Genomic DNA, 15,602 nt, shown 5'->3' on the forward strand with positions numbered 1-15,602 from the left:
ATGGGTCTGTCAAGGTACCTTTCACGTTGTCAAACTTTTAAGAATTCAAACGTCATATGGTTGACATCATATGATTGAACTTTTAAAAGTTTTTTCCATTGTCTACGTTGTAGTCCGATCTCGAAGTTGGTATATTTAAAGAGTGGGAGGTGGCGGGGGGGTGCTTACTTCTCGCTTAAGCTTTCAGGTAGGTTTTTTCAGGGTTTTTTTAATTTTATTTTTGAACTTTTAAGAGTTCGAACATATGGTCTCGACCATATGATGTTTGGACTTTAAAATTTTGATTATCTGATATAGACCCAGTCTGTCAGCTGTTAGATATGCAAAGTATCAAAAAACAATTCATTGATGCCAGTATACTGAACAATCACCTTACTGAAAAAAAAATTGCAAACACAAAAGAAAAACAAGAATTTTTCTTTAGTGATCCTTTAAAAACTCCCTGACACTAAATTTAGATGTGCTTTGTCTGAATAGTGGCCATGTTATTCTGAGGTAAGGTGTAGTAGGGATGGGGTTAGGAACAGGGGCAGCAAAGGGGTTAGACTTAGGATGCATTAGTAAGGATGGGTAGAGTGATTTTATAGGGGCACAAGGAGACTCTCACGCATAGACATAGAATCACACAGACACACACACGCACACATACACACACACACACACACACACACACACACACACACACACACACACACACACACACACACACACACACACACCTGCATTCATTTTTTGCTTTATTTGTTTTTTCCACCTTCACTATTTTAAGCTTTTTAAGCTAAGCTTACTGAATGGAATGTAAAATAGCTAGTCCTTGTAACTGCTGCTTCATTTTATTTACTTTTTTATTTTACACTTTCTAAACAGAACAGTTATGTTTATCAAAATCATAAATAATCTGACAATGCAATGTAAATAATATATTGACATGCAGAATTTGACCTTTAAAGCCCTGAAAAATGGTACAGGAGCCCAAACCATAAATACTTTACATTCTCCTCACAGTACGTAATGGTAGACAAACGCGATCTGAGTGCCCTACTGTTTTTATGTAAGGGCTCTTATACTTAGAGGCCGTCTGCAGTTACTCTTCAAACGTTAAGTAGATCCATTTTTGTTAGTTATGGTGAGCTCGTTCTTGAATGAAACACAAGTCAAATGTCATAAAAGTGTGCTGAGTAACATTTGTCACCCTAAAGCAGTTGTTGAAATGGAGCATTTGATTTTTTTTTTATTTTATTTTACTCTTTTCTAGTCTGAATTGGATAATAAAAGCATTTTCACTATTTTTAACCTCTGTAGACAGGACACCGGCCTACAACCTGCTCTCCCTAATACCCCATTCTCTTCATCAAGGTGCTTCACCAGAGGGATGAGTGATTAGAAGTGAGGCTGAACAATTGATGGTCAGCTGAGGATGTGCAAATGGACAAAAAAAACAATTCTTAACTTTATGCCCCTTAGCATTCTATAGGAACAGAAGGGGCAGAGATGGGGAGAGAAGAAGATACGGATAAAAGCTTTCTATGTTGTAGGAAGGCCTGTAAATTGATAATTTTCATCAACAAAGTTTTTGTTGAATGTTGTACTGCAGTTGGTTACTAGCATCTTACTTATCCCCTTGGCAAAACAAACAGTTGCATGGTAATCTGGTTACATTTGGCAACCCCAAGAGTACTTGATGTAAAGTTTATCAGCAAATACCATGAAACAATTCACACAATGTAGTCTAATTTTAAAATTTCAAGTATCACCAGAAAACCTCAAAAATAATAGCATATGATACTTTCGTTGAATGGTTCTTAAATCTTCATTTGAAAAAATGAGTAAAAAACTAGTCATACTCTTATCTGTCAGTTCATTTGTGCAGAAAGTAAGAAGAGAGCTGGGTGCTCGACTGATTTTTTCCGTACAGCTGAGCTGTTATTGCAGCTGCTGTGTAATATTCCAGACACATGGTCTAAGAATATTTGAAGAGCAAAATGATCTGAGTGATGTCTACATCCAGCTATATACTTGTCCTATTGTAAATTTCTGCCACTATGATCCTTATGATGAACATCTGTCTAAATTACATTTTCATTATATTAACATGAGAGATTAGTGGTCCCCCTTAAAATTACTCATCTTAGACATTGTTGAAAAAGTCTTAGATGCTTTATTAGAGAAAGATCCTATCCTAACAACAATTTACAGTGCAGAATTTTTTCTCCATGATTATTGCTTGCACAGAAATAGAGGTCTCTACAAAGTGAGTCACTTCCTAGGTTTGCTTTTTTTCTGATTGACAGATATAGGTTAGTGAAAGATATCTGTGAAAGAAACAGCATACCAGGAGTTTCTTCATCAAGAAGTGTATTTGTTGGGATGAAACAAAAAAGAAATCCTGAATTTTGCTTCTTGCAAGGAAATGACTATAAGAGAACTGGTTTTAGTGATTTGCATTTCAGCAGATTTCCTTTCTATCAGCTATTAAACCAGTGCACAGTAGTGTCTAATAGCCTGCAACATAAAAAGGATGTTTTCTTGAATTCATTCATTCATTCCTGATTCACTTGTTTATTTTCTATTTACTTGATTAATCAGGTTCATCATCACATGGAGAGTCAATGCTTATCCTGGCACTTACTGGGCTCAAGACAACAGAAACTAATCCTGAAAAGGGCACACCTAAAAACAATGCAGATAAACAGAGATGATGCAAATAAACAAACACAGGCACACAAGCACAGTCTCACACATACACAGACACACATACAAAATCAATCAGTCTCTTACACATGGCATGTACATCCCCAAATCCCATTAAAAGGATTGCCAGTTCACCTACAGTATGATTTTACGATATGGGGTGAAACTTAGGCAGCTATCAAAAACCCATGGGGCATGGAGGGGTACCATACAAAATCTGCATAGAAGGCACCCTGGAAAACCTGGCACTTTCAGATAACAACAGTCACCACATTGGCTCTATGTTCCTAAGCCCAAGTGATACTTTTCAGGGATGACCTACAAGCATGGTCTGGTTAAATGAGTTGTTCAGCATTGCCAGTTATGCAAATGTAAACAGAGAATCAAACTCAGGGCATAGTATGAGCTCGTTAGTAGCTTCCAGCCTCAGTCGTCAATGGAAACTGAAAAATAGACAGATTGGGTGCACTGAAAGTTGAATGTCTACTGCTTGGACATTATGGTATTAAATGACAGAGAATAGGCGATCGGTATATTGTCTTTGTTGTTTAGTGATTGTAAAAGAAAAGAAAATAAAAAGTAGTAGTTTTGCCTGTGTGTGTATCCATGTGCTTGCATGCATGAGAATGAGATTGCTAACTACATCATGGAATCCATTAGTAATGTTTTCTTTTTTTTTTTTTTTAAATAAGATTAATGAATTTCTGGCATAATTGACTGAATGTAATCTATATTGATGTATCAGGGTAACCAAACAGCACAATTAGGGTCATTAAAGGGATTGTAGGTTCCTATACTTTGCTGTTTTTTTTTTGGATGTGGGTGAAGAGCCACTATTCCTTTCATTCATTGTTTTTCATTCATTTGTTCTCAAGGAGACATATTAGAATATGTTTTCTCAAAAAAACTTGATGTTAAGTGCAATGTGTACATTTGTTTCTATCTTTATGTATATGTGATTTGGTATATTTATATTTTTGAATGCTTGTGTGTTTCTGTGTATATGTCTGTGGATTTCTCAGTTTGTGTATGCTTCTGAATGTGTGTGCATGTATATGTGTGGTGGGGTATATATTTGCTTTTGTAAATATTAAAGATTGACATTTTATATGGTTTTGATGTAAAATACTTTGTCAAACAGCAACTACATATAATACATCAAATTTGAAACATTAGGTGAAGGAATTATTTTACTTAAAAAATTAAAAAATATATAATAATTAAAAAATAAATTTTAGACAATTTAAGAGATAATCCATTCCCTAAGCACAATAATAACAATTGTAGAAATAATACCCTTCCAGAAGCATAGAGCTGGGATTCAAGACATTCATGGGTGTGCATTATTGACACAATAACACACACCCTGTTAGACATTATTGCTTTTAACGTTATGTATCATAAATTAAGCATGAGCTGCAACTATGAGTTGAAGCCTGCCTGTCATAGCAAGAAATTGTAGTGTAGAAAGATCTTTGCAGCAAACAGTCATGGTTCTTAGTTGATGTGGAAAGTATGGTGCACTTCATTAAGTATTTGTGTATTGTTTTATGAACAACATCACAACACTGTTAGATGATGTACATATAATGGGAATCAGAAAAAATAATTAAGGGCTGTATTATACTGGTACAAAAAACTTGGTTACCATAAGGAGGGTAAGGCTGCATGTGTCTGCATGCTAGCTAACACAGTGTAAATGCTATTGAGCAGATAGGTTCATAGGTGTTTACTAGGCTAACGGCTACAAGGGCCCTTTTAAGCCTAGTCATGTATCCCAATAAGTGCAAGCATGGACCTGAGAGATGAAGCCTTTACAGGTTACCTGTATCCATTAGAAACAGATTGATCTATTTATAGTGTCCACCAAAGAAATGTATAGTATGAATATGAAAAGAATATCTATTCTTTGCAACAGTCTTTGTCAATTTTTCTGTATATTACCATGAGTCAACATTTATGTCTGTTTCAAACTATGGTTTCATATAATAATATATATATATATATATTTTTGTTTCTGCTATTATTTAGTGAGCCTGCTCCAAGTGATGACTCCATATCAGTCGAAAAGCCATGTAAGTAATAAGTTATGATAACAGCATGTTAATCATTTGTGAAGAAGTAACATCTTTTGAAACATGCATATGTTCTGAGGCAAAATTTGAGTGTAGAATTCAAAGTCCCAGGTTTCGAGTGACAGTAGAAGTAATCCATGAAGAGAAGCACTACACTGATATGAAGATTCAGTCAACAGATGTTATTCATGCTGGCTACATAAATGTGCAGGCATGTTGATAAATACGTCTATTTAAAACAAAGCGTAACTACCTAAAGATATACTTTACTTGAAAAGAAACAGGGAGACCAATTACTTGTTTAAGGTTGGTCCATTACTGTGATTCACATAGAAAATGCATAAAGGCTTCATTTGTATACAAAACACACAAAGGAGCCTGAGCTTACATCAGTAAGTTTGACATTTAAGATTACTTGACTTAGGCAGAAAATTAGTCATGGAAACGTCAGACTTTTAAAAGTAATAAATAATAATGGGAATATGTTAAATTAATATGAAACTGTTGATAATGGTGTATGATTATTAGTTCACTTGTTTTATTCATTTAAAATAAAATAAATCATAAGAGCCACTGGAACCACATCAGTAGGGGGATAACAAACATTATTAAAACAATAAAAGCCAAATAAATTAGCGAGTTAAAGCTTTCACCCTAGAACGCTTCCTCAGGCATCATTTGATGGGCATATTATTGTGTTTTTGGTTAATACTGTAAGCTCTCATTTGTAAATGGGACATCATTATAGCATTAGTACAAATGATCATAGATCAGTGAGAAATCATTTACTTGGATTTCTTTTAGTGACTGAGTATACTTGGTTGAAATGTCATAATTTAATTCAGAAGTATTGATATTGCAATGAATGCCTTTGGTGACTCAACATGTCTTTTCTGGGAGACTCCTGTGTCACTGATGAATGAGTATTGACAGTATTATGATTACAAGAAAGTGGTGGGGGCGAAGAAAATGATAGATTTGTTACTATGTTTCATGTAACATCAAATGGACCTGGCCTCTAGGAAGCTAGTTAATTGATTTATAAGCAAAGTCTGAATAAATGATAATATATCTTAAAAGAGATGGGCAGTACTATAATCATTACTTTAAGGAAAGGTGAACTCCATTTCTGTCAGTGCATGACAAATTTCCAGTTCTCTCAGGTGCTGCGACCTCAGTGTCAGAATTATTATGTTATGTAATGCTTCTCTTCTGAACATAACATTTCAGTTTCATAGAAATTCAATTTCATTTTGAATTCATATTTTCAGACTGAAGTAAAATTCAAATGCTTGACGCTTGTGATCATAATATGAATCAGCCATTCGGTAATCATGGTGGAAGAGCAATATATTTTATTTTTATATTTACAGTTATTTTATTTTTTGATATTATTGGTGAGAAATGACCAACTGAACTTAATTCAATTTAAAATGGATGATCTGTGTGGAAAACACCCTTAATACATTACAAGCAATATACCTCACAAAAGTTAAAAATACTATATTGAGAATATATGATAAGACTGAAACACAAATTCAGCAAGTATTGGATAGAATAATTCAGAAATGCAGACAACACTAGGGGAAATCTCATTTTGTAATTATGTTGGAAATTAAGTTCAGTAACTGAATTATGCACGTACAGAATGTATAAAATTTATAGATTTTAAAAAATCAAATGAGTGGGATGAAAAACATATTTGAAGGAAAGTTTGATGAAAGTTCATATAAGCGAACACTCTAATGAGCAAAAATCCCAGATATCGAGGTGGGTGTTGTGGGATCGCATTACAGTGAAGATTGGAGTTTTTGCCCTTTCCTCACTGTAGTGTGATCTCGGAGTTGTAATATATATTTACCAAGGGTTGTAGAGGGGGGGGGGTGCAGCTCCCCCACAATATTGTTTTCGATATCCAGGATTTTCGCTCATTGAGCGTTCACTTATGTGAATTTTCATTCATATAATATAGACCCGGAGAAAAACATTAAAATATAATTATCTCAGTACCTTGTACAACTTGAATGGTCCCAAAGATTCCCAAATTAAAAAAAAGATCACAAGTTTAAATTACTTGTTACCCAGGCATATTAAAATCCCTGTACTTACTTGACTATCTGTATTTTCAAATAACAAATAGCCTAACACTCACCTCTTTCAAGGACTTAAACCTCCACATTGTAAGATAAAAAAACACCTGCTGGCATGATAGCTTTCTTGCACAGCACATTCCACTGCTTTGGAATAAATTCCTTCTGCTCAATAAACAAAGTACCTCCCTTTGTAACTTCAGCACCATGAAAAGTTACATGGTTACCTACAAATTTCTATCTGAATGATCTTCTGTCTAGTATGTACTGTGGCTAAGCTAAGCTGCAACCTTAGTATAAACTCATTAACCTGTATGTATGAATCAATACACTAACACCAGTCACATTCTTTATTCATCACAAACAAATACAGTCATTCTATTAAAGATTTAAATGTCTATAGAGAATGGGCATCTGTAGATCACACTCTGATTGAAGAATAAACGTTCTCCAGCAGGGTGTTAATCTACAGGTAATGCCCACTGAAAAATGAGTCCACCATTTCATGGCAGCATATCAAGCTGTTGTGGAGCTTGGACTGAAAAACACTAATGGCTGTCATTATTTACGCTTGCTAAGCAGCACTTTTGCTGTTTAGTGAGTGTAAAATGTAAAAAAAAAATTAAAAAAATTAGTGTATGTCTGTGTGTGTAAGTGTATGCATGCATGTGAGTGAAACTGAGATCAATCAAGTCATTATTTTACTCTCACTAAACAGCGCTTTTGCTATTGAGTGTCAAATAAATTAAACTAAAACAAGTGTGTGTGTGTGTGTGTGTGTGTGTGTGTGTGTGTGTGTGTGTGTGTGTGTGTGTGTGTGCATGTTTCTCTCCCTGTGTGAGTGAATGCAGAACACACGGTGTGTGTGTGTGTGTGTGTGTGTGTGTGTGTGTGTGTGTGTGTGTGTGTGTGTGTGTGTGTGTGTGTGTGTGTGAATGATGAGTGAGATCAAGGCCTGGCAGCAGCAGCAGCATCAATTACGAAGCTTGCGTACCTCATGACCATACATCTCAACCTCTCGGCACAAGAAATCTGGACAGAACCACAAATAACATGGGGTAAACAACCAAAAATAAGGACAGATTTTAAAATTGTTTTTATAAATGTACAAAGTTCCTAAAACAACAGGGTTTCCATTAGCATGTATTATCTTAAGGATATGAAGTCTGAAACTCAAATGTCTGTTTATTTAATGACTTCAATCCCCAGTGATTTGCCAGACAACTACAAAGTTTATGAGGATGGGCTCAAACATAAGAGCCAAAAATTTGGACAGTCTGCAAAAATCTGGGCAAATGAAAGGTATGCTCTGTTGACAATTAGCTCAAGATATTTGGATAAGCCAAAATAAATGGGGGGGCAAAGGCTCAAAGTAGAAACATATTTTACTTGATTGTTAGGATTTATGTTAGCATACATTTTCTGAAACACAGGTGTGCGAGAGAGAGAGAGTGAGAGGGACAGTAAAGAGGTTCTCATACCTCTGGAACAGATTTTTATTACCGCTCTTATAAAATTACAAACTTTCTTAAAAAGGATTCATGTTAGTATGAATTTCCTGAAGAAAATAAGTCTGAAACTCAAATATATGCCATTATTTAGTAACTTAAATCCGCACTGACTGGCAACAAAGTCAAAGTACACTTTATTGCCATTTAGAACTACACGTGTGTAGGCTAAACAAAATTTTGTGCATCAGCTCAATTTTTGAGATTACAAAGGAAAGTGAAACAATGCATACAAGTAGAGAAATAAACATAACTAACAAATACAATACTACTCCCAATACACGCAAGAAAGAGCAGAGATATTTACTAATACTCATATACAAAAAGAATACCCTCTTCTGAGTTAAATTAATTTCCCTATTTATAGTAATGCAAAACACACTACAGATTGAAGAATGCCTATGTTATTTGTCTAATATTGCACTTGAGTGGGCTAAATAATACAGACTATGGATGTAATAAATAAATATTGCATTTACTTTGAAATAATATAAGTATATATTGCACAAACAAAATTTGACTTATTATGTGTTCAGACCCCTAGTACTAGTGCTGAGTTCAGAAGTCTAATCACTGAAGGGTAGAAACTATTATTAAATATTGTAGTGCTGCAGTGGATGCTGCAATATCTCCTGCCCAATGCCAGATGCGTAAACAGTCCATGCACAGGATGCTTGTTGTCCTGCATTATTTTTGGTAGCTTTTCAGATGCTTATTGTAGAATAATGATCTTGTATTGATGGAAGACTAGAATCTGTTACCTTCTCTGCAACCCTCACCACTCTTTGTAGCACATTTCTTTCTGTAACTGTGCAGCTTGCAAACCACACTGTAAAGTTGCAGGTGAGGACGCTCTCTATTGCACCTATATAGAAGGTGGAGAGAATATGTGGAGGAAGCTTAGTCTTTTTCAGCCTTCTTAAAAAGGGGAGGTGTTGGTGCATTTTCTTGACCAGTTGACTGTTTTTTTCCCAACCATGAGAGATCCTCTGATATGTGTACACCCGGGACGTTCTTACTCTTAACCCTCTCCACATTCTCATCATTGATCCTGAGCACTGGGTGGTTTGTTTTCCTTTTCCTGAAGTCGATGATAATCTCTTTGTTCTTGCTTACATTCAGGTAAAGGTTGTTCCCCTCGCACCAACTGAACAGAGATGCCACCTCCTCTCTGTATGCCCTTTCATCCTACTTTGTGATGAGTACCATGACTGTGGTATCATCAGCAGACTTGATGATATGGTTGGACTTGTGCTTAGCATAGCAGTTGTGTGTTTTTACTGACAGATGGTATTGCAGTGAAGAACCCTGATGTTGAGGAGATGTAGGGGCCTGTGCTGGCATGGTGGCAAAGCCAACCGGAACAGTGTGTTTTGAACCCACTGAAGGGAGGCCTTGATTGGGTGAATCTATCTGTCCATGATCTGCTCCAGTATATCATAAGTTAAGTCACAAAGCCCCATTTAGTGAGACTTGTTTGGCTGCCAAATGCCAGGGTGCACTGGTGCCACTGTCTTGATCCTGCAAAGTAATCCCTAGACAGGCAGGGGGGTCAACATTCCCTAACCTGAGAGGTGTGCACCTAGTTTACTCCTGAGGATTCTGTATTTAAAAAAAATCAACAGAAATGGGATTGAAATAAAATAAAAAGGAGAATAGAATGCATAACTGAAATAAGAAAAACAGAGAAAAAAAGGGGGGAGAACAAAAGAAATGCAAAAATAAATAAATAAATAAATTCACACATCATGCTATACAGCATTCAATTTCTTATTTTTAAAACAATTTTTTTATAAATCTTTGTTGAAGTAAAACAGAATGTTCGAGGAGTGCTTATGCAGACTTAAGACTACTGATCTGGGAAGTGTTTATGTGTATAAGGGAATACTTTTTTATTTTACTTATTTGACATTTGATTACCTCATAAAAGTCTGACTGGGCATAAATCCCATTTTTAGCTAAGGCCAGGGATAAAAGCTCCATAAGACATAATACACATTGTATGCATATGATTCTGGAAATATACACATAGTACAAGAAGATTACAATAAATTATACAAATGATATCAAAAGAAGAAAAAGAAAGCATGATTACATCAGAGACTGGAAAAAGGCCTACATATATATATGTGGGACTACTTACATTCACTGAAAACTCATTTCACTGAATTTCAAGCCACTCACACCATATCTCTAAAAGCCCAAATCAATGAAAACTCATTTCACTGAATCAGATTTCACTGAATGTAAGTACTGTTGGGCAAATAAAACATATATGCCCTTTTCCTCACTGTAGTGCAATTCTGGAGTTAGTATATATAGTTGGGGGGGTGGGGGTGTAGCTCCCCCCTCCTACTTTTGGTTTTATATTGTTAGCTTGTAGTGAAATGAGGTTCATAAATATAAAAGCTAAGTAGGTGGGGGGCTATGCCCCCCAATAACCCCCTAACTATATATGTTAACTCCAGGATTTCACTATAGTGGGGAAAAGGGCATATACATTTTATTTGCCCAACAGTACTTACATTCAGTGAAATGTGATTCAGTGAAATGAGTTTTCAGTGATTTGAGCTTTCAGCAATCTTTTGAGGGTGAATTGAAATTCAGTGAAATGAGTTTTCAGTGAATGAAAGTAGACCCATATATATATATATATATATATATATATATATATATATATATATATAAAAGAACGAAAGTTCACTACTTCAAACTTTAAAAGCACACCCACACTAACACAAAAGTGTACTTTCACGAAAGTGCACTCTCGCAAACCTGTTAGACCAAATGGGCTAGCAGTCACAGACCTTAGGGTTAGGGCAGGGGTTAGGGTAAGGGGATAGTTAGTAGGGCTATCCCCTTACCTTGACCTGTGCCCTAACCCTAAGGTCTGTGAAAATCGCACCACAGTAGAAGACATTCCAAATCTGGCTATGTCCTCCACTGTGGTGTGATAGTCACGGACCTTAGGGTTAGGGCACGGGTTAGGGTAAGGGGATAGTTAGTAGGGCTATCCCCTTACCTTGACCTGCGTCCTAACCCTAAGGTCCATAACTATCGCACCACAGTGGAGGACATAGTCCGTTTTTCAATGTTCTCCATTATGGTGCTTTAAGTTCGGTCTAGTGAGCTTAAGCAAAACTGCACTTTCGTTAAAGTGCACTTTCGCTTAAGTGGGAATGTACTTTCCCATTTCAAAAAAGTGAATTTTCGTTGTAGGAAAGTACCCCCATATATATATATATATATATATATATATATATATATATATATATATATATATATATATATACATATACATATATATATATATATATATATATATATATATATATATATATATATATATATGTGTGTGTGTGTGTGTGTGTGTGTGTGTATATATATATATATATATATATATGTGTGTGTGTATATATATATATATATATATATATATATATGTGTGTGTGTGTGTGTGTGTGTGTGTGTGTGTGTATGTGTATATATGGGAACACTTTATAATCCCAAAATTCTGAAATACTGAATTTCAGAATCCCAAGATTATAAAGCCGAAAGCTCAAAAGTACGAAACCCCAGAAGCAGGAATTTCAAAATCCCGAAGTACGGAGATTTTCAAGTAGTGCTTCTGGTGTTGCGCTGTGTGAAGAGATAGCTGGAAGTTCAGGTAAGTATTTATGTTTAAGGTTAGGGGCTTTGGTGTGTGTCAGTGTGTGTGGTTAGCGTGATCTGTGTGTGTGCGAGGGGAATGTAGCTTTTATGGTGGTGTTTTTGTGTGACTTCATTAGGGGGTGTTTCATGCTTGCTGTAAGCTCATTGGAGCTCTATGGCATGTGTTTGCCCTTATCTAAGCACAGCTAAGGAAGAGAGCGTGTCAGATGTGCCTAAGCAGTGTGTACATAGCCTAAATGAGTTTGCACACCATGGACTGGGTTTTAAACATAAAAAAAAAAAATGAGGAAATGGCAGCACTTTTCACATTTCAGCACTGGGTATGCGCAATGCACCTCAGGGCTTAAATAGGGAGGAACTGGGAAGGGGAAACAGCAGTAGGAAGGCAATCAAGGAGAACTAGCATAGCTTGCAGGTGGAATGTATCAGAATCAGCCAATTACACATGCAGCAGCCCAGTACACAACTATAAACTATGCAAACACCCTACAGACTGTTTTTTTTTCCACAAACTCTACACCACCGGTGTACACAGATGGGGGATTTTTAACTGGCAAAACTAACTAAAAATGTTAGAGGCTGATGCTGCTTTACTCCATCAATATGTGCTAATGACTGAGGGTGGTGAGGAGGAGAATTCTGACAACCAACCCACAGTGAGGAGGAGGAGGAGAAGAGTGTACGGACCCAGGGTATTCTACCAGGGCTTACATGAGCTGGAGATAGTGGAGTGCTATAGGGTGGACAGGGACATTCTACACCAAATCTTCCAGCTGTGCTGTCCACACCTCAACACACAGAACCAACAGAGAGGGAACCCATCCCATTTGATACCAAGGTATGTGTAGGCTTAAAAATACTAGCCACAGGTACCATTCAAAGACCAACTGGGGATATCATGGGAGTCTCACAGGCATCAGCATCCAGGGTACTCCACCAGTTCCTAGATGCAATGACACCACATGTCAATGAGCACATATATTTCCCCAACACTCGTGAGGCATTGACCAGATATATATAAGATATATATATTGACCAGATATAAGATAAACTTCCCCCATATAGCTGAATACCCTGAGGTAGTTGGTGCTATAGACTGCATTCACTTCCACATAAAAGTACCGCCCAGTGACTGGGGTAGGGTCTACATAAACCACAAGGGCTTCCCCTCTATCAACTGCCAGGTCATGTGCAATGCCCAGGGCATTATCATGAATGTATATGCTGGCAGCCCTGGAAACTATCTTGACTCCCACATCTGGCATTACTCACAGCTGTATCAGGGGTTTGCTGGGGGGACATCCCATATGGCCATCTAGTGGGGGATGCTGGCTATGCACTGGAGCCGTGGCTGATGACACCCATCAGAAATGCACACACACCTGAACAAGAACACCATAATGAGGCACACGAACAAACCAGGATCATTATAGTGTGTGTATTTGGGATGCTCACATCATGGTTCCGCTGCCTTGACATAGCCAGTGGAGTCTTGCAGTACTCTCCAGCTACATGTAAACAAATGTTCATAGTATGTGCCATGCTACACAATATGATCCTGCAGAAACAGCTGCAGCAAGAACAGCAAGGGGCAGGGCCACTTAGCCCCCCAGCATTGCCAAGACCAGCGCAGGAATAGAGGGACTTGGAGGAGGAACTTCCTGAGCCTGTCCCTGTAGGCAGAAAGAGGCATGCACAGTATGTCCAGGTCTTGGCAAAGAGGCCATGCTTAGCACACACACTGACACTGTAGGGAGCCAGGGACTGATACCCCTCTCCGACTCACACATACAGTAACAGGGATGCCAAACATGACACTACCTGTGCTTTACCATGAATAGGTAGTGTACTATGTGCATCCAACATAGTCAGCCCTCCAGCACCATCCTCAATACTGGCCCAGCAACAAGGTAAGTCACCCTTCCTATCAATTACTGAATGGAGTAGTATATTCTGATAGTTGTATGTATGGTATGAATACAAGCATGCAAGGGAATTGGGTTTGGGATTGTGTATAAATAGTCACTATACCTATTGGGGGAAGAACTTTATTCACTGATGAAGGCTGGGTAGCTGAAACCGGTTTGAATATGAATACAGAATAAAAATTGAATTGTTCACTTCAGATTTCAGTGTTTTGGTATTGCGATTGCTGGCCGTTGATGTTTGTACAGTCATTGGTTTGGCCGAGCACACCATACTTGCAAAGCATTGAGTTTCTATTTGTGCAATTGGAACATGACACCACAATAACTTATTTCAAAACAATTCCCACTTTTAGTGTGACCTATAACCTATAAATTTTATTTGAAAACATAACAATCTGGTCTGTGAAAACATATGGAAATAATAATTAGTACAATAAGCCAGTTGAATTAGTGTGCACACCCTTAAACTGATATGTTGTGTATGCACCTCTTGAGATGGTTACAGCATTCATTCGTCTGGGTTTGGACTCAAACATCATGGCACATCTTCACTTGGCAATAGTTGCTCACCTTCCTAGAAACACCTTTGATGTCTTTTCAATGGAATTGTACAGATTAGGGGTCACATTCAAGATGAGAAACATTATGAAATGATCTTCTGTGGTCTGATTGTTATACAGCACACAAATGTGGCATTCCAACAAGGGTTTGTACACTTGAGATATCCACTGTATATAGGTGTTGATATAGCTGGTAGTGGTAGGCATGGACAGAGGGTCATAACATTGTTGGACACTTCTCCGATTACTAAGTGATAATCATACCTACTCTAGTACTTATATCAGTGTCAGGGAAATGCATCAACCAGTAGCTGTACACATTTATGTCTGTTGTATGCACTGACACTGATATTACACACAACATGCACAATCTATGTACCTAACTGCTTGAAACTGATGTGATTAGTTTTGTGCCTTCCAGCTGAACATACGCATGCATACATGTGCTCAGGGGATACCTGGTATACATTTCTGTTCTATGTTAGTATGGCACACTGTATTTATAGTCTTGCTGCTCAATCATACTTCAAAACCTGCTACAGCAGTACGTCTGGACAATGGCACACATAAATGGGTGACAAAAGGGACATCAATATTGATACTGTATTAATATTGCTGCATCATACGTTAGTAAGTTAATTCCACAGTAGGCTTTGATAACCTGGAAGATGTCCAACAGTCATAAGTAGGCTATAATGTTGCAATGTCATTGCTCACAGACGTGCCAGTGGTTTGGCTAACATAACACAGGTATATGTGTATATGACTACAAATATCAGTCACAAATGTGCTTATTGTCCGGCAGAACACTGTACAACTGAATGTTATTAATTCAATATATCACATGCAGTTCAGCATACATGTCTGTAACAGTACTTTACTATGCACATGCCCTATATAGGTTTCTTAGCTTTACAAGACCAACATGTGTCATACTCGTATTCACAGGTAACAGATGGATATGGACAACATCCCATTAACTGGCTTAGTAGTGGCACAGTCACAACTGTTTGACAGACACCCCAGCATTTTATATGAGCTGTTCTTTCCCAGGGAACGTCAGGCTCCTGAGCTGTTA

General features: G+C 37.2%; 1 protein-coding gene across 2 annotated transcripts in view; it reads left to right on the top strand.

Annotated features, from left to right (window-relative positions):
* LOC122800842 (probable GPI-anchored adhesin-like protein PGA55) overlaps nucleotides 1–15,602 on the top strand; it is an 813,969-nt gene that overhangs the window by 644,313 nt on the left and 154,054 nt on the right. For both annotated transcript variants that reach the window (XM_044070155.1, XM_044070156.1), the window contains one exon: nucleotides 4,723–4,766. In XM_044070155.1, the coding sequence (XP_043926090.1) occupies nucleotides 4,723–4,766 (44 nt within the window). The remainder of the gene's footprint in view (nucleotides 1–4,722; nucleotides 4,767–15,602) is intronic.

Source organism: Protopterus annectens, chromosome 4.part1 (genome assembly GCF_019279795.1).
Source record: "Protopterus annectens isolate FY-2018-M chromosome 4.part1, PAN1.0, whole genome shotgun sequence".
NCBI lineage: Eukaryota > Metazoa > Chordata > Ceratodontiformes > Protopteridae > Protopterus > Protopterus annectens.